At 46.9% G+C, this 22,482-nt stretch overlaps 1 protein-coding gene across 1 annotated transcript in view; it reads left to right on the forward strand.

Moving 5' to 3' along the window:
• FAM135B (family with sequence similarity 135 member B) overlaps window positions 1-21,455 on the forward strand; it is a 226,988-nt gene extending 205,533 nt beyond the window's left edge. The window contains exons 17-20 of the mRNA XM_089654648.1: window positions 389-540; window positions 10,523-10,633; window positions 15,724-15,837; window positions 17,800-21,455. Of these exons, the coding sequence (XP_089510774.1) occupies window positions 389-540; window positions 10,523-10,633; window positions 15,724-15,837; window positions 17,800-18,005 (583 nt within the window). The 3' untranslated portion in view covers window positions 18,006-21,455. The remainder of the gene's footprint in view (window positions 1-388; window positions 541-10,522; window positions 10,634-15,723; window positions 15,838-17,799) is intronic.
• Window positions 21,456-22,482: the final 1,027 nt, after the last annotated feature.

Below are 22,482 nucleotides of genomic sequence, written 5' to 3' on the forward strand. Positions count from 1 at the left end.
GCATGTGGAGATGTTCTGTAGGGCTTCATGTCCCGCTGAGCCCTGCAACACATCAACGCACATGTAAGATTCCTCAACACATATGGGCACAAGCACTTTTCCCTGAGCATGTGGAAAGATGATGTTTATGGAAGGCTCGGACCTTTGGTGTCCTAAAATGTCCTGCATGTGTGCAGAGGTGCCGAAGGTCTCTGGCAGGACCTGAAGGCTGGGACATCTGCTCACGTGCCAAAATGGCAGAATGGTAGGGAGTTGGGTAGAGCCACTAAACAGGGGACTGAAGTTCCTCTTTGAATACCACTAATTTAGGGGTTCCATCAATTTAATTGTAAATGTTTGGACATTTTTGGGAAAAATAAACCATTATGTGATTTCTTTCTCTTTGCAGTTTTATTGGGCATTCGCTGGGAAACATCATCATCCGATCGGTGCTCACCCGCCCTCGATTCCGATATTATCTGAACAAGTTGCACACCTTCCTTTCCCTTTCTGGACCCCACCTGGGGACTCTCTATAGTAACAGCACTTTGGTCAGTACAGGTGAGTTTTTGGGGGTGTTATGGATTCGCATATTGTTGGTGGTATATTTTTGGAAGGTGCAAGAAAGTGTTTTCTGGTGCTCAGGCTTTCTTGCGCTGGAAATATAAATACTGCATATATTATATTGTAAAGCGCTGAGCAAACTGTTGGCGTGATATAAATCCTGTATAATGATAATAATAATACAACTTTTCTTAGGGGCTGACATGTGGAAACCACTTCTGTTACCATCCTTACCCATCACAATTCAAGTTTCACTTTTAGCTTGGAGAGTACTATTCTCATCCACCACACAATCTATCTCGGTCACGTCTGTGAAACTTCCCTTTGAAACACTTGATGACTTACTACCACACCTGAAAATTGTCCATTGGTATAAACACAATCTGTGTTGGGTAGAAAACTTCTACACGGACAACAAACTTAAGAACACGAAGGTTTTGCAGGAAGAATATAAGATCCCCAACCCCGAATTCCTTCAACTAACATCCATTAGACTTTTCTTACTCACCTTCCCTCTCCTGGTCATCAAAATTTTCACCAACATATGGAAATTCTATGAACAATCATCTACACCCTCCAAAGGCATTTAGTTCTTTTACAATGTCTTACAAGATAAGCAAACATATTTTAAGACCTCCTTTATCCAAGCATGGGAAGCTGATCTACACATATCGCAAACTATATCCCAGTAGACCACAGCCCTTCGCTTTTCATATGCCATACCCCACTGTGCTAATCATTGGGAGCTCACACAAAAAATTACCACCCGATGGTACCTTACCCCATATCGCATTGCTCAATTTTCCTTGGGCAATTCCCTCTTTGCTGCTGAGGATGTGGTCAGGTTGGTAATCTATTCCACATCTTCTGGGCTTGCAAAAACTTCCGTAGCTTCTGGAGAAGTGTGTTCCAGCTTCTCTCCAGTGTCTCTGCAATTCTTGCTACCCCAGAACCGGAATTAGCAATCCCAGATCTCCGCCAGATTACCGTAAAATAGTATCTAACATCCTACTGGTGGCCAAACTCACCATCACAAGACACTGGAGAGGAGAACTGGCCCCTAATCTGTCCGAAATTATAGCCACTACCCAGTCGCATTACTCATTTGAAAGACTAGTAGCTCTCAGAATCACAGAAGTCCTTTGAAAAAGCTTGGCAACCATGGTTAGCTTGATACCGAAAATGGCCTGTTGATGTTTTTATTACTTTTAGTGCTCTGTATTGCAATGTGATGTATGTGGATACTTGCCCTAGGCAACCATTTTCTTATCCTCTTTCTTTTGTTTCCCTGCACTTGCAGGTATTTGTGCTCTTTAAAATCTCAATAAAAACGTATTGAAATAAAAAAAAATATGTATATACGAGGTGGTATCAAAAGGTTTTGAGATTAGTTTTGTAATTCGCCAACAGATGGCAGCACAGGGCTGCACGCACAGTCACAGGAAGCACTGACCTTCATAGGTCAGTGCACCAAAAGACATTGTCTTATTTACATCGGGAGTTGTGCAACTGGTGCCATTCTGACCATGTGCGTTACCACGTCTGCTATTACATCATGGATAGCAAAAGAAATGAGGTCTTTAAAGATACGAATACAGTCCCTACAGTCACACATGGTGGAGGTTCACTGATGATTTGTGGTTGCTTTGCTGCTTCAGGCACTGGATGTCTTGACTGTGCTCATGGCATTATGAAATCTAAAGACTGCCAAATAATTCTGGGATGCAATGTAGGACCCAGTGTCAGAAAATTGGGTCTTCCTCAGAGGTCATACAGGAGGACAATGACCCAAAGTACACGTCAATAAGCCCCCAGAAATGGTTTCAGACAAAGCGCTGGAGAAGACTGCATTGACCAGCAATGAGTCCAGATCTCAGTCCCATAGAGCTCCTGTGGAGACATCTCAAAACAGCAGTTGGGAAAAAGAACCCTTCCAATCTGAGAGACCCGGAGCAGTTGGCGAAGGAAGAGTGCTCCAAAATTCCAGTAGAGAGGTGGAAGAAACTCATTAATGGCTACAGGAAGCCATTAATTTAAGTTATTTTTCCAAGGAGTGTGCTACAAAATATTAAAGTGAGGGTGCCAATAATTTTGTCCAGTCCATATTTGGGGTTTTGCGTGGAACGTGTCAGATTTGGCTTTTTGTTTCTCTACATTTTTGTGTCATACCAAAAAATAAACATGAGAATGCCTAACCATTTGTAATTGCAACAATTTTCTGGGCGAAGTGGTGCATTATCTGACAGAATATACAGATATGCATGGGTATATATATATATATATATATATATATATATATATATATATATATATTTTTTTTTTTTTTACACAGAGGCCCTAGAAAATGAAATGGTTGTTGCAATTTGTTTATGTCATGTAGTATTTGCGCAGCAGTTTTTCAAACGCTATTATTTTGGAAAAATACACTTTAATGAATTTTAGTGCACGCAAACACAGTATAATAGCACATTTTTTGTAAAATAGAAAAGATGATGTTACGTGGAGTAAATAGATACCAAGCATCTTACGCTTTATAATTGCGCACTCCCATGGAACGGCAACAAACTACGTACATTAAATTATCCACAGGCAACGCTTTAAAAGCCTTTACAGATTACCACTTTAGATATACACAAGAGGTCTATTTACATATGTGTGCTGCATGCATCATCCAGGTATGACCACTCAAACCCCCATGAAGTACTTGAAGTGATCAGGCTGAAGTGGTTAAAAAGTGTTTACATTCCAAGATTACAAAAACTGGGCCTTTCAGCAACCCAACAAACTGCACTAAGAAAGCCCTTTCTGAAAAGTTCCTCCTTTTATAGCAAAAGTCCAGTTTGGCAACTTTGCCTAGGCTCAGATGATGTCATCAAATTGCTGCATACAGGAGAAAGCATTTCCTTAGTCTCCCTTCCACCAAAACTGCTACATTGTAACAATGCACAAGGAGAGAGGTTGCAGCAGAAACTATCCGTGTCAGACCTTTTTGTACATAGACAAGATTAGCACCAGGAGATGCATGAGCTAACATCTCAGGCAAGGATGATCTTGACCAAAGTCCTGGATGATGCTTGAACAAAGATGGTGCTGCCCTTCTAGAAAGAAAAGCAGATGAAGGTGGTGCCAGGGGAGTGCTGTGATCTTTCTGAGAGTTAATGAATACCTGGCAGTGTTGCACTTACACATAGAATGCATGCACTTATCATAAAAATCGTATTGAATGCTATGCCCACTTTAAACAGTTGCTCTGTAAATTCCATCTCTGGAAACTACTTTTAACTGCAAATGTATGGACCTATGTAGATGTATAGGGCTCTGTAGATGTATAGATCATTGTAGATGTATGGGGATCTGTAGCTGTATGGACTCCAGTAGATGTATGAACCTCAGTAGATGTATGGAGCTCTGTAGATACTGTACATTTGACCTCTATAGATGTATGGGGCTCTGTAGATGTATGGACCTCTGTAGCTGTATGGACTTCAGTAGATGTATGAACCTCAGTAGATGTATGGAGCTCTGTAGATGTATGGGGCTCTGTAGATGTATGGACCTCTGTAGATGTATGGGTCTCTGTGGATGTATGGACCTCTTCAGATGTATGGGTCTCTGTAGATGCATAGCACCTCTGTAGATGTATGGGCTTCTGTAAATGTATTGGACCTCTGTAGATGTATGGGCCTCTGTAGATGTACAGGAGCTTTAAAGATGTATGGGCCTCTGTAGATGTAATGGACCTCTGCATATGTATAGGCCTCTGTAGATGTATGGGCCTATGTAGATGTAATGGAGCTCTGTAGATGTATAGGCTTCTGTGGATGTATTGGACCACTGTAGGGGTATGGGCTTTTGTAGATGTTGTCAGGGCTCCCAGGTATGACCAGAGGTGTGTGACTGATGCAGGGAAACGCAGACTTCAGATATGTGATAAACAATACAATTTATTAACACTAACCATACAAACATAAACGCAGTGCAATACTAAACATAATACAGTGCAAACAAACCCAACCAATCACCCACAGATAACAGTACATACAAGCAAGCGTCGTCAGGCAGGCCGGGTCAATATCAATTGGGCAGGTAGGTACAGGGGGAGCAAGCAGAGAATGGTCGGGGTCACAGGCCAGGTTCAGCAGGTAGCAATCAGCGTAGTACAGAGGGTCAGGCAGAGGGATGGTCAGGGTCACAAGCCAGGGATCAAAACAGGTAACAAGCAGCGTAGTACAGAGGGTCAGGCAGAGGGACAGAAACAGGATGCAGGACAGAAACAGGGCCCAGGACAAACACAACACCAAGGCAGAGTCTGTGGGTCTGGCCATCCCTTAAATACCCCAGCATCATCAGTTCCAGGTGTTAGCTGGCTGAAAGGTTGAGTCTCTGATTGCTGGGAGCACCCGCTGGCCAGCCCTGGTACTGCAGATCAAAAGGCAGGTGAGTCCCACCATTGCTGGCCAGTCCATTCCTGACAGTACCCCCCCCCTCAAGGAGCGGCCTCAGGACGCTCCAAACAGTCCTAGCTGGGCAAAATGTTCCACCGCCCGGGTCTGGTAACTGGCGGGATATCAAAGACTGGCACACCGGGCAGGACTCCGGGCAGCGGCACACCGGGCTGGACTCCGGGCAGAGGCACACCGGGCTGGACTCCGGGCAGAGGCACACCGGGCTGGACTCCGGGCAGAGGCACACCGGGCTGGACTCCGGGCAGAGGCACATCGAGCAGAGGCACACCGGGCAGAGGCACATCGGGCAGAGGCACATCGGGCAGAGGCACATCGGGCAGGACTCCGGGCAGAGGCACATCGGGCAGGACTCCGGGCAGAGGCACATCGGGCAGGACTCCGGGCAGAGGCACATCGGATTACCAGGCGAAGCAGCAGGCAGCGGGCCACCGGGCGGAGCAGCAGGCACCGGGCCCCCGGGCGGGGCGACATGCATCGGGCCCCCGGGCGGGGCGACATGCATCGGGCCCCCGGGCGGAGCAGCAGGCACCAGGCCCCCGGGCGGGGCGACCGGGCCCCCGGGCGGGGCAGCAGGCACCGGGCCCCCGGGCGGAGCAGCAGGCACCGGGCCCCCGGGCGGGGCGACAGGCATTGGGCCCCCGGGCGGGGCGACAGGCATCGGGCCCCCGGGCGGAGCAGCAGGCACCGGGCCCCCGGGCGGGGCGACCGGGCCCCCGGGCGGGGCAGCAGGCACCGGGCCCCCGGGCGGAGCAGCAGGCACCGGGCCCCCGGGCAGGGCGACAGGCATCGGGCCCCCGGGCGGGGCAGCAGGCACCGGGCCCCCGGGCGGGGCAGCAGGCACCGGGCCCCCGGGCGGGGCAGCAGGCACCGGGCCCCCGGGCGTGGCGACAGGCACCGGGCCCCCGGGCGGGGCGACAGGCACCGGGCCCCCGGGCGGGGCGACAGGCATCGGGCCCCCGGGCGGAGCAGCAGGCACCGGGCCCCCAGGCGGAGCAGCAGGCACCGGGCCCCCGGGCGGAGCAGCAGGCACCGGGCCCCCTGGCGGGGCGACCGGCATCGGGCCCCCAGGCGGGGCGGCGGGCGCCGGGCCCCCAGGCGGGGCGACAGGCATCGGGCCCCCAGGCGGGGCGACAGGCATCGGGCCCCCAGGCGGGGCGACAGGCATCGTGCCCCCAGGCGGAGCGGCGGGCGACGGACCCCCAGGCGGAGCGACAGGTCTCGGGCCCTCAGGCGGAGCGGCGGGCGCCGGACCCCCAGATGGAGCGACAGGTCTCGGGCCCTCAGGCGGAGCGGCAGGCACCGGACCCCCAGGCGGAGCGACAGGTCTCGGGCCCTCAGGCGGAGCGGCGGGCGCCGGACCCCCAGGAGGAGCGACAGGTCTCGGGCCCTCAGGCGGAGCGGCGGGCACCGGACCCCCAGATGGAGCGACAGGTCTCGGGCCCTCAGGCGGAGCGGCGGGCGCCGGACCCCCAGGTGAAGCGACAGGTCTCGGGCCCTCAGGCGGAGCGGCGGGCGCCGGACCCCCAGGCGGAGCGACAGGTCTCGGGCCCTCAGGCGGAGCGGCGGGCGCCGGACCCCCAGGAGGAGCGACAGGTCTCGGGCCCTCAGGCGGAGCGGCGGGCGCCGGACCCCCAGGCGGAGCGACAGGTCTCGGACCCTCAGGCGGAGTGGCGGGCGCCGGACCCCCAGGCGGAGCGACAGGTCTCGGGCCCTTAGGCGGAACGACAGGTCTCAGGCCCCCAGGCGGGGCGGCGGGCACCGAGTCACCAGGCACAACCGTGGGCTCCGAGTCAACTGGGATGACCGCTGGCACTGGGTCAGACATTGGATCGTCTGGCTGGACAGCGGGCATCGGGTCACCAGGCATCAGGTCATTTGGCTCGACAGCGGGCACCGCGTCATCTGGCAAGGCAGTGGGCTCCGAGTCAACAGGCACGACAGTGAGCACCGGGTCATCAGGTACCGGATTGTCTGGCTCGACAGCGGGCATCGGGTCACCAGGTATGACAGCGGGCACTGGGTCACCAGGCATCAGGTCATTTGGCTCGACAGCGGGCACCGGATCAGGTACCGGATCATCTGGATCAACAGCGGGCATCGAGTCAACTGGCCTAATAGGATCGTCAGGCTGGATCAATTCATCATGCTGGGTAGAGGCATCAGTCTGAATGCCGGCGTCCGGCTGAGTAGAGGCTTCAGGCCGAGTAGAGGCATCAGGCCGAGTAGAGGCATCAGGCCGAGTAGAGGCATCAGGCCGAGTAGAGGCATCAGGCCGAGTAGAGGCATCAGGCCGAGTAGAGGCTTCAGGCCGAGTAGAGGCTTCAGGCCGAGTAGAGGCATCAGGCCGAGTAGAGGCTTCAGGCCGAGTAGAGGCATCAGGCCGAGTAGAGGCATCAGGCCGAGTAGAGGCATCAGGCTGCATACAGGCATCAGGCTGAAGAGAGGCATCAGGCTGAAGAGAGGCATCAGGCTGCGTACCGGCATCAGGCTGAAGAGAGGCATCAGGCTGAGTAGAGGCATCAGGCTGAGTAGAGGCATCAGGCTGAGTAGAGGCTTCAGGCTGAGTAGAGGCTTCAGGCTGAGTAGAGGCTTCAGGCTGAGTAGAGGCTTCAGGCTGAGTAGAGGCTTCAGGCTGAGTAGAGGCTTCAGGCTGAGTAGAGGCATCAGGCTGAGTAGAGGCTTCAGGCTGAGTAGAGGCTTCAGGCTGAGTAGAGGCTTCAGGCTGAGTAGAGGCTTCAGGCTGAACCACGGAAGGCAGGCTCACTGGTTTGGATACTGGCAGGATGGTATTGGTTGGAAAGAATTTTCGTTTTTTTTCTGGTTTTAACTACTGGAGCACTGCAAGTAAATGCAGGTCTGCAAACGAATGGAGCAGCTGGAGACAGAGAAGAACTGGAGGATGGAACAGGAGAGGGAGCAGTTGCTACAGAGGGCTCTTTTACAGGGTTAAAGGCAGGATAGGTGCAGCGAGTGGGAACAGGGTACTGACATGCGGTAGATAGCAGGGCAGGAGGAGCTGTTGGGAATACAGGAATAGAGTTTTGAGGAAATAGATTAGAAGCAGGACTGGGTCTTTGTAAGCTGACTGAGGCTGGGTGCAACAAATCTGTCCATGTCTGCAGTATGGGTTGAACAAAGCTGAGCTTACACAAAGCCTGTCTGGTCAATGACTGCACTGCGTTTATACAATCTCTTAGTGTCTGTGGTGAACATGCAGAATAACGCTCCAGAAAGTAATCCACATCATCCTCTAATAACCACACCAGGGACTCTACCTGGTCTGCACTAAATGGTGGCAAAAATTCATCCCTGCATTCGGGGGAACCAGATGAAACCAACTCAGCACAAACCTCAATCAATGGCTGCACCTCAGAGAACTCTGTGCCCTGATCTACTAGAACATGAGCGAGTCGTATACATTCTAGCAGTTCATCCCGGGGATACTCCTTCAGAGTTTGATAAGCATACTCCCTGTCATCAAACACTAGCAGATATAAATATTCAACCTCATCAAGATCCATCCTTCCCATCAACAAGCCAAGATGGCTTCCCTGTGCAGCCACTTCTGGTCAGGATTGGCCTTGGTGTAATGTCAGGGCTCCCAGGTATGACCAGAGGTGTGTGACTGATGCAGGGAAACGCAGACTTCAGATATGTGATAAACAATACAATTTATTAACACTAACCATACAAACATAAACGCAGTGCAATACTAAACATAATACAGTGCAAACAAACCCAACCAATCACCCACAGATAACAGTACATACAAGCAAGCGTCGTCAGGCAGGCCGGGTCAATATCAATTGGGCAGGTAGGTACAGGGGGAGCAAGCAGAGAATGGTCGGGGTCACAGGCCAGGTTCAGCAGGTAGCAATCAGCGTAGTACAGAGGGTCAGGCAGAGGGATGGTCAGGGTCACAAGCCAGGGATCAAAACAGGTAACAAGCAGCGTAGTACAGAGGGTCAGGCAGAGGGACAGAAACAGGATGCAGGACAGAAACAGGGCCCAGGACAAACACAACACCAAGGCAGAGTCTGTGGGTCTGGCCATCCCTTAAATACCCCAGCATCATCAGTTCCAGGTGTTAGCTGGCTGAAAGGTTGAGTCTCTGATTGCTGGGAGCACCCGCTGGCCAGCCCTGGTACTGCAGATCAAAAGGCAGGTGAGTCCCACCATTGCTGGCCAGTCCATTCCTGACAGATGTATTGATCCTCTGTAGATGTATTTGACAACTGTAGGTGTATGGGCCTTTGTAGATGTATTGGACCTCTGTGATGTATGGACCTCTGTAGATGAACTGGACCACTGTAGGTGTATGGACCTCTGTAGATATATTGGACCTCTGTAGATGTAGGGGACCCTGTAGATATAGGGACCTCTGTAGATTTATGGACCTCTGTAGATGTATGGGCTTCTGTAAACATATTGGACGTCTGTAGATGTATGGGCCACTGAAGGTGTAAGGGCTTTGTAGATGCATGGGCCACTGAAGGTGTAAGGACTTTGTAGATGTATGGGCCACTGAAGGTGTAAGGGCCTTTGTGGATGTATGGGCCAATGTAGATATATGGGCCTCTGTAGATTTATGGACCTCTGTAGATGCATTGAACCTCTGTAGATGTATGGGCCTTTGTAGATGTTCTAGACCTGTGTAGCTTTATAAACCTCTCTAGATGTATGGACCCATGTAGATGTACTGGGCCTATGTAGATGTATGGGCCTTTGTATATGTATTGGACCTCTGTAGATGTATAGGCCTTTGTAGATATACAGGCTTCTGTAAATGTAGTGGAGCTCTGTAGATGTATAGGCCTTTGTAGATATACAGGCCTCTATAGATTTATGGACCTCTGTAGATGTATGGGCCTCTGTAAATGTATTGGACCTCTGTAGATGTAATAGCCTCTGTAGATGCATTACACTTCTGTAGATGTACTGGACATGTGTAGGTGTATATACCTCTGTAGATGTATGACCCTGTGTAGATGTATTGAACCTCTGTAGATGTATAGCCCTCTGTAGATTTATGGACCTCTGTAGATGTATGGGCTTCTGTAAATGTACTGGACCTCTGTAGATGCAATGGCCTCTGTAGATGCATTGTACCTCTGTAAATGTACTGGACCTCTGTAGATGTAGCGGCCTCTGTAGATATATTTCACCTCTGTAGATGTATGATCCTCTGTAGATGTATTTCACCTCTGTAGATGTATGGTCCTCTGTAGATGTTTTCACCTCAGTAGATGTATGGACCTCTGTAGATTTATAGACCTCTGTAGATGTATGAGCTTTCTGTAAATGTACTGGACCTCTGTAGATGCAATGGCCTCTGCAGATGTATTGTACCTTTGTAAATGTACTGGACCTCTGTAAATGTAAGGGCCTCTGTAGATGTATTTCACTTCAGTAGATGTATGGGGCCTCTGTAGATGTATGGAGCCTCTGAAAAACTGTATTCAACCTTTTAACTATGTAGCTATGTATCATCATATGTTTTATTTCCGTCCCAGGCTTGTGGCTGATGCAAAAGCTGAAGAAGTCTGGCTCACTGCTACAGTTGACGTTCAGGGACAACGCTGATCTGCGAAAATCTTTCCTGTATCAGCTCAGCCAGAAACCAGGTTTGTAAATATAGAAACAAAACTGGAAAAGAAGGGACACTACTGGCACTAATTTCTATCAACAACTTGTCATATCTTTAAAAAACAGTAAATCTTTATTTCAAAAAGCATATTTCTAAAAAAACAATACAATAAAAAGATTTGTCTGAATAAATATATAATCTCCTAACCAGGACTCATCAACCTGTCATACAAACTGATTCAAGTATACAAATATCACATTTCTTTTATAGTCACAGTCATTGTTATCCAATCCTCTACGTGTTTCTTTGACCAAAGGTCTGCTTCCTCAGGGGTTATGGAGCATACAGTTGCAAGAAAAAGTATGTGAACCCCTTGGGATTACGTGGAGTTTTGCATCAATTGGGCATAAAATGTGCTCTGAATGTCATCTAAGTCACAACAATAGAAGAACACAGTCTGCTGAACATAATAATACACAAACATTAGATGTTGCCATGGTTTAATTGCACATAACATGTAAACATTCACAGTGCAGGGAGGAAAAAGTATGTGAGGCCCTAGCTTAATGACTTCTCCCAGAGCTAATTGGAGCCAGGAGTGAGCCAACCTTGACTCCAATCAGTGTGATGATATTGGATGTGTTGCTGACAGCTGTCCTGCCCTTAAAAAACACACACACACCTAATTTGGGTTTATTGGTTTCAAGAAGCACTGTCTGATGTGAACCATGCCTCGCAGAAAAGAGCTCTCAGAAGACCTACGATCAAGAATTGTTGACTTGCATGAAGCTGGAAAGGTTACAAAAGTATCTCCAAAAGCCTTGATGTTCATGTGTCCACGGTAAGACAGACTGTCTACAAATGGAGAAAGTTTAGCACTGTTGCTACTCTCCCTAGGTGTGGTCGTCCTGTAAAAATGACTGCAAGAGCACAGCGCAGAATGCTGCATGAGGTAAAGAAGAATCCCAGAGTGTCAGCTAAAGACCTACAGAAATCTCTGGCACATGCTAACATTTTTGTTGACACATCTACAATAAGGAAAACATAAAACAAGAATGGAGTACATGGGAGGACACCACGGAGGAAGCCATTGCTGTCCAAAAAGAATATTGCAGCACGTTTGAAGTTTGCAAAAGAGCACCTGGATATTCCACAGCACTACTGGCAGAATATACTGTGGACAGATGAAACCAAGATTGAGTTGTTTGGGAAGAACACAACACTATGTGTGGAGAAAAAAAGGCACAGCACACCAACATCAAAACCTCATCCCCACTGTAAAACATGGCGGAGGGAGCATCATGGTTGGGGCTGCTTTGCTGCCTCAGGGCCTGGACGGATTGTTGTCATTGATGGGAAAATGAATTCCAGAGTTTATCAAGACATTTTGCAGGAAAACGTACGACCATCTGTCCGCCAACTGAAGCTCCGCAGAGGATGGGTGATGCAACAGGACAATGACCCAAAGCATACAAGTAATTCAACAAAACAATGGCTGCAACAGCACAGAATACTCCTTCTGGAGTGGCCCAGTCAGAGTCCTGACCTCAACCTGATTGAAATGCTGTGGCATGACGTTAAGAGAGTGATTCACACCAGACATCCCAAGAATATTGCTACACTGAAACAGTTTTGTGAAGAAGAGTGGTCCAAAATGACTCCAGATCATTGTGCAGGTCTGGTCTGCAACTACAGGAAATGTTTGGTTGAGGTTATTGCTGCCAAAGGAGGGTCAACCAGTTATTAAGTCCAAAGGTTCACATACTTTTTCCTCTCTGCACTGTGAATGCTTACATGTTATGTGCAATTAAACCATGGCAACATCTAATGTTTGTGTGGTATTATGTTCAGCAGACTGTGGGGTTCACATACTTTTTCTTGCAACTGTAGATAATATTCTGTGTGTACTTTCAACACCTAGATTAGTTAAAAACAATATCACTGTAAACAGGGAGCTCACTTAGTACCAGGAAGGATTGCAGGGGGTCAATGGGAGAAAATAAATGTCATGACCTTGCCCCTAAAAGACCCATGCTGTTATCCAAATGCAGCACCCTCTAGTAGCTACTAGAATAGTGTAGGCAAATTTATTGTGTATGACTCACGGTAATTGTCTGAATCTGTGACTGTGGTCAGGTTACTGCAAGTCAAACTGGATGGCTTAACAGGTTGGGACACTATCACCTCCACCTGGTTCTGGAGGACCATTGGAACCTTCCAGAAGTCAGTAGGCGGAAGATGTTTATAGGAGTCTTAACCAATCCCAGGTTTGGAAGGCCTGGTAAAGGCAGCCCATAAATATGAGAGAGTCAGGCTGACAGGGGAGTGCTGAGGAGACTGTCAGTGGCTGGGAGGGATCCCCTAGGTTTGGGGCTGGCTCAGGAGGATCAGTTCAACAACATGGTATGAACTGGATCAATGCCTGGGAATAGTGGGAGCAATGAGGACAGAGTGAGTACATCGGCACACCCAGAGATTCACAAAGGGAGAGACTGCCACATGTAGCAAGCTTTAAAAAGGACAGCGCTGTGCTTAACCACATGCCGTCCGCCTGCTGTTTATAAAGGGCAGGACGGTGGCACTCTAGGGGCGGGTTGCCATTTATAAGCGAAATTCCTGTCTGAATCACATGCAGTTTCCCTGTGCAATTTGCAGTGCAATTTGAGCCATTTATTTTGTATGGGCTCAAATTGCATTGCAAAGGTATCGGTTTTAGGTATCGGAGCATTTGCAAATGCTCAGCATCGGCACTGATACTGGTCTCGGTTTTAGGTATCGGAGCATTTGCAAATGCTCAGCATCGGCACTGATACTGGTCTCGGCGCAACCTTAGTAGCAATGTATACTACAGTCATCTCCACTAGCTTCCATTTCTCGCGCTGAGGTTGGCTGTTGGACATGGGGGCCATTCAGAGATTGCTTTAGTGAATAAACAAACCAAAAAGTAAGCTTACCCAGTCTAGTGATGTGACTCCATGATATATCTTCTAAACATACTGTCGCACCATGTAATGGCAATTGAACATTCTGAACATCACATAGTACATGAGCTGAAAACCAAAATAGTTGGAAATTCATTATAAAGCTCACAAGGCACATACTGTAGGGTTAATGGATTACGTAAGATGACTTGACAAAGAGGCAGAGGACTAGAAACACATTGTCATGGAGATATAGTGAAACTTTCCTTCACCCGGCAGTGTCCTGGTACTGTAGTGGCTTACGTTAGCTCCCATTCCTGGCACCTATGTAGTCTGGCGCACTGCTCACCTTGCTGCAACGGCTCTTTCACCCTTATCTTCTGGCATGTTCAGCCCATGGTTTTCTTCTCCTCGCTTGATTGGCCAGAATCAGTTACTATGAACAGCATCACAGTCATGTACATAATGGCCTACAGTAGAATGAAGAAATTAAACAAGGAACAGCAATCACCAAAAACAAATGCAGGACTTTAACCACTTGCCCTCCTGAGGATTTACGCCCCTTAATGACCAGGCCTCTTTTTGCTACTCGGCGCTGCACTAATTCAACAGATCATTGCGTGGTCATGCAATGCTGCACCCAAACGAAATTTACATCCTTTTTTTCACACAAATAGAGCTTTCTTTCGGTGGTATTTGATCACCTGTGCGCTTTTTATTTTTCACGCTATAAACAAAAAAAGACCAAAAATTTTGAAGAAAAACTATATTTTTTACTTTCAGCTATAAAAAATATATAGTAAACTCAAAGTTAGTTATAAATTTAGGCCAAAATGTATTCTGCTCCATGTTTTTGGTAAAAAAAATCCCAATAAGTGTATATTGATTGCTTTGTGTGACAGTTATAGCGTCTACAAACTATGGTATAGATACTGTAATTTACGCCATTTTTTTGCTATACAGCGCTGCGCTAGTTTAACGGACAATTGCGCGGTCATGCAATATGGTACATACATGAAATTTACATCCTTTTTTTCCCACAAATTGAGTTTTCTTTCAGTGGTATTTGATTGCCTGTGCATTTTTTATTTTTTGCTCTATAAAAAAAAAAGGCTGACAATTTTGAGGGAAAAAAAACAATATTTTGGACTTTTTGCTATAAAACATGTCCAGTAAAAAAAAATTTAAAAATGAAATTTAGTCATAAATTTCTGGCAAAATGCATTCAGCGACATGTCTTTGCTACAAAAAACCCAATATGTGTAAATTAATTGGTTTCCGTGAAAGTTATAGCGTTTACAAATGGCCGGAAAGATACTGCGATTTAAAAAAAAATTTTATACTAATAATGGTGGCGATCAGCGACTTATGGCGGGACTGCGGCGGACATTCTGACACTGGGGGGGAACTGACTTTGGGTCACTGACATCCCCAGTGACACCAATACAGTGATCAGTGCAAAAAAAAAAACACTGACACTGTACTAATGGCACTGGGGAGGAAGGGGTTAACTTTATTATTCAGTGAAAGGGTTAACTGTGTGAAGGGAGTGTTTTACTAGGGGGTGGGGGTGTGTACTGCAGGGAACACCGCTGATCGGGACAGATAAACTCTTCTGTCCCGATCAGCGTGTCCTGGAGCTGTCAGGGAACTGACAGAAAGCACAGCTACTGCAGCTGTGCTCTCTGTCACTGATTGCCGCTAATCGCCGGGACATAGCCGGTAACGGCGGGACGGGTAGGGCGGCGGCGTGCCTCACGCGCGCCCCCTACCTGTTTTAAAAACACACGTTTTAAAACGTGGTTTTGCCCAGCCGTGCCGCCATGCCACCGTATTTCTACAGTGGCTGGGCGGCAAGTGGTTAAATTATACCGCCAAGAAACTAGCAACAAAACGTTCTGAAAAAACACCAAAAGATTTTACTAAGTAAACAATATCATAAAAAGTCCACAAGGGCCACAAATCTTGATAAAAGTGAATATATAAGAAATACAGAGTGTATTATAAATAGACAACATATCAGTAGATGTCCTCACAATGTAATTTCTATGCATTTTTGTGGCTACCTCGCTTCCTTGGGACTAGGACATACTGCCCATATCTTCAAATGCATATATATCCAATCTACAAACAAATATACTGTACGTACTTCCTGTAAATTGGAGCATTATATATAACAGTGAAATATACATCTTGCTATCTACAGGTCTTCAGTACTTTAAAAATGTTGTTTTGGTGGCATCTCCCCAAGATCGGTATGTTCCGTTTCACTCAGCAAGAATTGAAATGTGCAAAAACGCCATTAAGGACAAGCATACAGGTACTATACCTTATAGCACACAAGGAGCTTATTTATATAATTCTTTGGAAATACATTATATGTTAAATTTTGCTAATCATTTATGTTTTCAGCTTAAAGCACAAGTTTTATTTTTTTTTTAAATAGCCCAACTTGAAAAAAAATTAGAGCAGCTTTTGCTTTTAAAACGTACCTCCCCGGTGCTTTCCCCCACTGACTTACGATACCACTCCGAGGTTCATCACCTGCCATTTTCTGGGCTAAATGACACCCAGCATCATTCAACTCACTTCCTGTGAGCCCAGGGTGTCATCATCATCATCATAACAGACTGGGCTCACAGTACAATACTGCCAAGAAGGACACTGCCATCATAAGCATTGCAGTCTCTGCAGTATTGAAGATTGGAAAAGGAAGAGGATCCAAAGACGTCACTTAACCAGTCAAAAGATCCAGTACGTCCGGAAACGGGACCATGTGACTAACTCTTCTTCCTTTCATGTGACAGTGTTGGTGATTGGCCATTGGCTGTTCAGGCATCCAGCGCTGTCACATGGAGCTAGAGGCAGAAAATCCTCAGCACTATGTGAGCTCTGAGTGTCTCAGAGTTCTATTTGTTGGGTTTGCACTGCTGCTTTGCTCATAAATAGAGATCAGCAAATCCACCCAGGTTAGGTTCACATACGGTGTAGCACAATTTCCGTGAAGTTTGTGAACTTTGCAGATAACTATTAAAGTCTATGGGAGGCAAATGTTGCTATTCTATTCTGGCTATTAGTAGAGCAATTTATTGTCAAACAGTAGGCATGGGACAACCGGCACTGCCATGGGGTGAGACAGGAGAGTGTACCAACATGGCATAGAATTCTCTTTAATGTTGAACTAAAGAATGCAAGTACTCATAAATGTCACTCTTGTGCTAGAGGCTTGTAGGCAAAACTCAACAACTCCTGATATGGTTTCCTTGTGGCCACTGGCAACAGGGTCAGGCAACGTAGGAGTTTGCACCCAATACTCGGGATCAGCTCTGTCTCCTTCCTACATGGTGTTCCTCAGATGGATCTGACCACCACCATGCACATCACTGATTACTAGATGCCTTTATTAGGGATGCATTTTGAAGACATTCTTCTTGTACAGCCGCTGGAGGGACTGGGGTACATGGGCGAAATTCTGCAAGCCCACACTTTCATATACACTATTTATGGAATTACTAGCCGTTACTTCAAATGAATGGCTCTTGGTTCTGACGGGGCAAAGGCCATGTCCTGCATTGTAGGTTGTTGTGTATTTCTGCTGCCAACCTGTAAACGTTTGGGCGAAAGTTGAGAATTTGAAAATTTTGGGGATTTTCTGCAACCCATGGTAACTGTCAGGAATGGACTTGCCAATAGTGGTGGGACTCACCTGCCTTGTGGGCTGCAGTACCAGGGCTGGCCAGCGGGTGCTCTCAACAAGCAGAGGCTCACTTCGGCAATTAGCCATCACCTGGGGCTGATTGCAGGTGGTGTATTTAAGGGATGGCCAGACCTGCAGTCTGTGCCTTGTTGTACTGTTTGCTTGGCCCTGGTTTCCTGTTCCTGTTTCTGCTGTCCTGACGCTGCCTGAACTCTGCCTGTACTGACCTCGGCTAGTCCTGACCACTCTCCCGCCTGCTCCTGGTACTCCGTTTGCCCGTTTGCTACCGACCCGGCCTGCCTGACTACTCTTGTATCGTATGTTTGTTATCTGTTGGAGGTTTGGTTCAGTTTGTTTGCACTGTGTTATGTTTAGTTTTGCACTGCGTTTGTATTGTTATTCTTAATAAATTATATTATTTACTATATCTGAAGCCTGCGTTTCCCTGTGTCAGTCCACACACTTCTGGTCATACCCGCATCCCTGACAGTAACAAACCTGAACATTATCTGTACTCAAAAAACATCCATTGCCCAACATGCAAATGATCACTGCCTAAATGCAACTTTGTTACCTTTCTTCCAGGTCCTATCTACACCGAAATGATAAACAATCTGCTACAGCCGGTAATAGACTCCAAGGACTGCACTCTGATCAGGCACAACGTTTTTCATGCCCTTCCAAACACAGCCAACACTCTGATTGGACGAGCCGCTCACATTGCTGTGCTGGACTCCGAGCTCTTTTTGGAAAAGTTTTTCCTCGTGGCTGGCCTGAGCTACTTCAAATAGCGCTGGATTCTGAAAGTAGGGATTGTCCATTATACTTGTAAACCAAAAAGAACGAGGAGTGTCTGTATAAGTAAATAACAGGAATATCAGCAAAAAAGGACACAAAGTGGATCTATCTCCCATCAATAATTTGAGTATATTTTTGTTTTTCTGGAGAACACTTCTGTAGCAGTGTATATAACTAATATGATCATTTTATAACTTTGACTCTAATGGCCTCAATCAAGCCACTGTTTTGTGTCAAAATGAATTTGTGGCCCAGCTGCACCATTATTTCAGACCCTCTTCCTGTACTATGGTGTAAATGCCACAATAATTATTTCACCTTTGTCACTATGTATTGTTTAGTCTAATATTTTCTAAACTTAATGGCAATTTGCCTGTCTGTGTTTACAGGTGGCTTGCCTGGCAGGGTTGTCCCAAAAAAACGGGCACTTGACTCGGGTGGGGGGAGATGGAAGGGTTGCAAAATTAACATCAACAGATTCTTCAAATAACCCATCCAGACACAATTTTTGACTTTGGAATATTTTGTGCACAGCTTTTCAGCAAAATTAAATGGTGGGACAAGGTCATCCAATGCCCATGACGAAGACGGGAAACTGCACGCCCCAAAAATGACCTTCCTTTCCCAGTACAAAGCTTTTTTCTCAACCCCTGTCCCAGTGCAATGCTCTTCTTACAATCTCCCCACACTACAAAGCTCTTCCCCCTTCCTCCCAGTACAGAGCACTTCCCTCGCACTCCCACCCCCATTACTAAGCCCCCCCCCCCCAGCCATACAGAGCCTTTCCTTTATCATCCTCAACTACAAAGCTCTTCCCCCACCCCTTCCCCTCAGTACAGAGCTCTTCCCTCAACATCCCCAGTATAGATCTCTTCCTTCATCCCCCCCACCTCCCACTACAAGGCAAGGCTCTTCCACCATACTCCCCAGTACAGAGCTCTTCCTTCATCCCCCCCCCCACCTCCCACTACAAGGCAAGGCTCTTCCACCATATTCCCCAGTACAGAGCTCTTCCTTCATCCCCCTCCCACCCCCCACTGCAAGTCAAAGCTCTTCCACCATCCTCCCCAGTACAGAGCTCTTCCTTCATCCTCCTCCCACCCCCCACTGCAATGCAAAGCTCTTCCACCATACTCCCCAGTACAGAGCTCTTCCTTCATCCCCCTCCCAGCTCCCACTACAAGGCAAGGCTCTTCCACCATACTCCCCAGTACAGAGCTCTTCCTTCATACCCCGCCAACCTCCCACTGCAAGGCAAAGCTTTTCCACCATACTCCCCAGTACAGAGCTCTTCCTTCATCCTCCTCCCACCTCTTACTACAAGGCAAGGCTCTTCCACTATACTCCCCAGTACAGAGCTCTTCCTTCATACCCCTCCAACTTTCCACTACAAGGCAAGGCTCTTCCACCATACTCCCCAGTACAGAGCTCTTCCTTCATCCTCCTCCCACCCCCCACTGCAAGGCAAGGCTCTTCCACCATACTTCCCAGTACAGAGCTCTTCCTTCATACCCCTCCAAACTCCCACTGCAAGGCAAAGCTCTTCCACCATACTCCCCAGTACAGAGCTCTTCCTTCATCCTCCTCCCACCCGACACTGCAAGGCAAAGCTCTCTCACCATAATCCCCAGTACAGAGCGCTTCCTTCATCCCCTCCAATTCCCACTACAAAGCAAGACTCTTTCACCATCCTCCCCAGTACAGATCTCTTCCTTCACCCCCTTCACACCTCCCAGCTACAAGGCAAGGCTCTTCCACCATCCTCCCCAGTACAGAGCTCTTTCTTCATCCCCCCCCACCTCCCACTACAAGGCAAGGCTCTTTCACCATCCTCCCCAGTACAGAGGTCTTCCTTCATCACCCCCCCTCACCACCCACTACAAGGCTCTTCCACCATCCTCCCCAGTACAGATCCCCCCTCTAGTACAGAGCTCTTCCACCAACTCCCCAGCTCCCTCCCCTCACCCAGTCCAGAAGTAACCACTGCCACAAAGAGGGCCCTGCCTGTCATGCTACAGGGCAGGGAGTACTCTGTGCAAGACCAAGAGAGGCATGTTGTCAATAATAAACACAGAAGAGAGCGAAGGAAGTCAGTTTCTATGTTTACAACAAGTTACAGCAGTGAGCACAAGGCCAGTGCTGGGGGTGGCCACTTCATTCCAGCTGACATGAGACACTGAAGTCACCCGTATTAGTAAGGTGCAGGAGGAGGGAGCGGTTGAAGCTCCCAGCATGCTCCCCCCCCCCCACATAGCAACACTGTGCCTGGGGCATGTGCTCTTTTTGCCCCCCTTCCTTGTGCTGATCCTGATAAAAAGTAGCAAATAATCACAATAACATACCAATAACAAGAAATCAGTAACTACGATTAGTAAAGCGGGTTCTTAACAGTGCTGCCCAATTAATAGTCAAAAAACATGGCGATCAAACTTTCTTTTGGCACACCAGGATCTGCTGGCGCTATGATAAAATTCCCCAAACAATGAACATTCCACATTAGTAATATCTTGGCAAGATACCTAATACAGAGTGATGAACTGTAAGGGCATATAACAGGCTCCCATGTGCCATGCCCCATCATAATAAGTAGGGTAAACCAAAGACAATTAAAAAGGCCAATTATGGACTTTAGAGGCACTGCAACAAAGATATATTTAAAATCACTTTATTGTAGAAATGTAGACCATTACATAGCAAATACATACATATTATTCCGCTAAGAATGCAAGACCCCCAGAGGGGGGGGTAGAGCATTCTATGCTGATTACAAAACTCTTCAAAAATTATTAAAATTGACACAAATGTACCGTATCCCGGTAAGGGTATCAAAAGACATATATCAGATGTCGATCTTGGTAATCACTTGGTAGTTACTCTGTAGTTACTCGACATGTTTCGCGAGAGTATCGCTTCTTCAGGAGTTACTACATGAAGGAAGGATTGATATAAGTATAACAAGATGTCACATAATATGAAATGATTTATTATTTATATAGATCCAAAAATACCTTGAGGTATTGTGATGGATTTGGTAAAATGCCTATTTAGTTTCCAATTGAATATATATATATATATATATATATACGCTATTTCTATAAGTTTTATAAATATTTACTTTTATACTTTAATACATATGTTGTGTGAATATTTTCTGCCTGCTGGGCTTTGTGGTACTATAAGAAATCCTTGCTTAAGAAATGTCTGCTCACACACACAGACCCCCTCCCACCGTGTGATTTGGGAAACAAAGGAATGTTTTTCTTCTCTATAAGATAAGATGGAAGAAGATCACACCTATACCATGACAGAGATTGTTTTCGTGTGGAAATGACCAATCAAAGACTAATATAATGCTTATGCTGTTGTCACATGACTCTCGCATCATTCTGCATATATAAGCTCACTTTCTCATTATAATAAACTAGAAGTATTCATAGACTGAACTTGTGTGTCAGCGTGAGTTTCTTTCAGTGTGCGCACATTCCAAAGCTAGCGTCATAAATTAGGACAGGAACAGATAAGCACTGGACAATTAAGTCCTCGACTAAAACAGTATCAGCTACAGAGCAGAAAGTGTGTCGGGATAAAAGATGGCAACGCATGGAGCAGCCGCATGCCAGGCAAGTCAGCAGGGGGATCCCACAAGGATGAAGCACCACTAGGTAGTCCCTGAAAGGAGGGTGAGTCTCGAGATCTAAAAAACCTTACCGGGTTACAGGGGTAGAGCTTTCTATGCTGATTACAAAACTCGGCAAAAAATTATTGGAATTGATACAAATGTACCTTAACCCGGTAAGGTTTTTTAGATCTCGAGACCCCCCCCTTTCAAGGACTACCTAGTGTTGCTTCATCCTTGGGGGATCCCCATGCTGACTTGCCTGACATGCGGCTGCTCCATGCGTTACCATCTTTTATCCCGACACACTTTCTGCTCTGTAGCTGATACCTCAAGGTATTTTTGGATCTATATAAATAATAAATCATTTCATATTATGTGACATCTTGTTATACTTATATTCAATCCTTCCTTTATGAAGTAACTCCTGAAGAAGCCATACTCTCACAAAACATGTCGAGTAACTACAGAGTAACTACCAAGTGATTACAAAGATCGACATCTGCTATATGTCTTTTGATACCCTTACTGGTTTACGGTACATTTGTGTTAATTTTAATAATTTTTTGACTAGTTTTGTAATCAGCATAGAATGCTCTACCCCCCTTTGGGGGCCTTGCATTCTTAGCGGAATAATATGTATGTATTTGCTATGTGATGGTCTACATTTCTACAATAAAGTGATTTTAAAGACTTTGTTGCAGTGCCTCTAAAGTCCGTAATCAACTTTTTTAATTCTCTTTGGGTGATTCCACATTAGTAGTTATTCTTTCCCAACAAACCCTAGTACACCCTAGGGGCCCTTCCTCACTCCCGTAATCACCAACCCTTCTTTACAAGGGCAAGTGGAAGTA

This window comes from Staurois parvus, unplaced genomic scaffold (assembly GCF_062004578.1).
Source record: "Staurois parvus isolate SC_StPar_1 unplaced genomic scaffold, SC_StPar_1.0 ptg000783l, whole genome shotgun sequence".
NCBI classification, from domain to species: Eukaryota; Metazoa; Chordata; class Amphibia; order Anura; family Ranidae; genus Staurois; species Staurois parvus.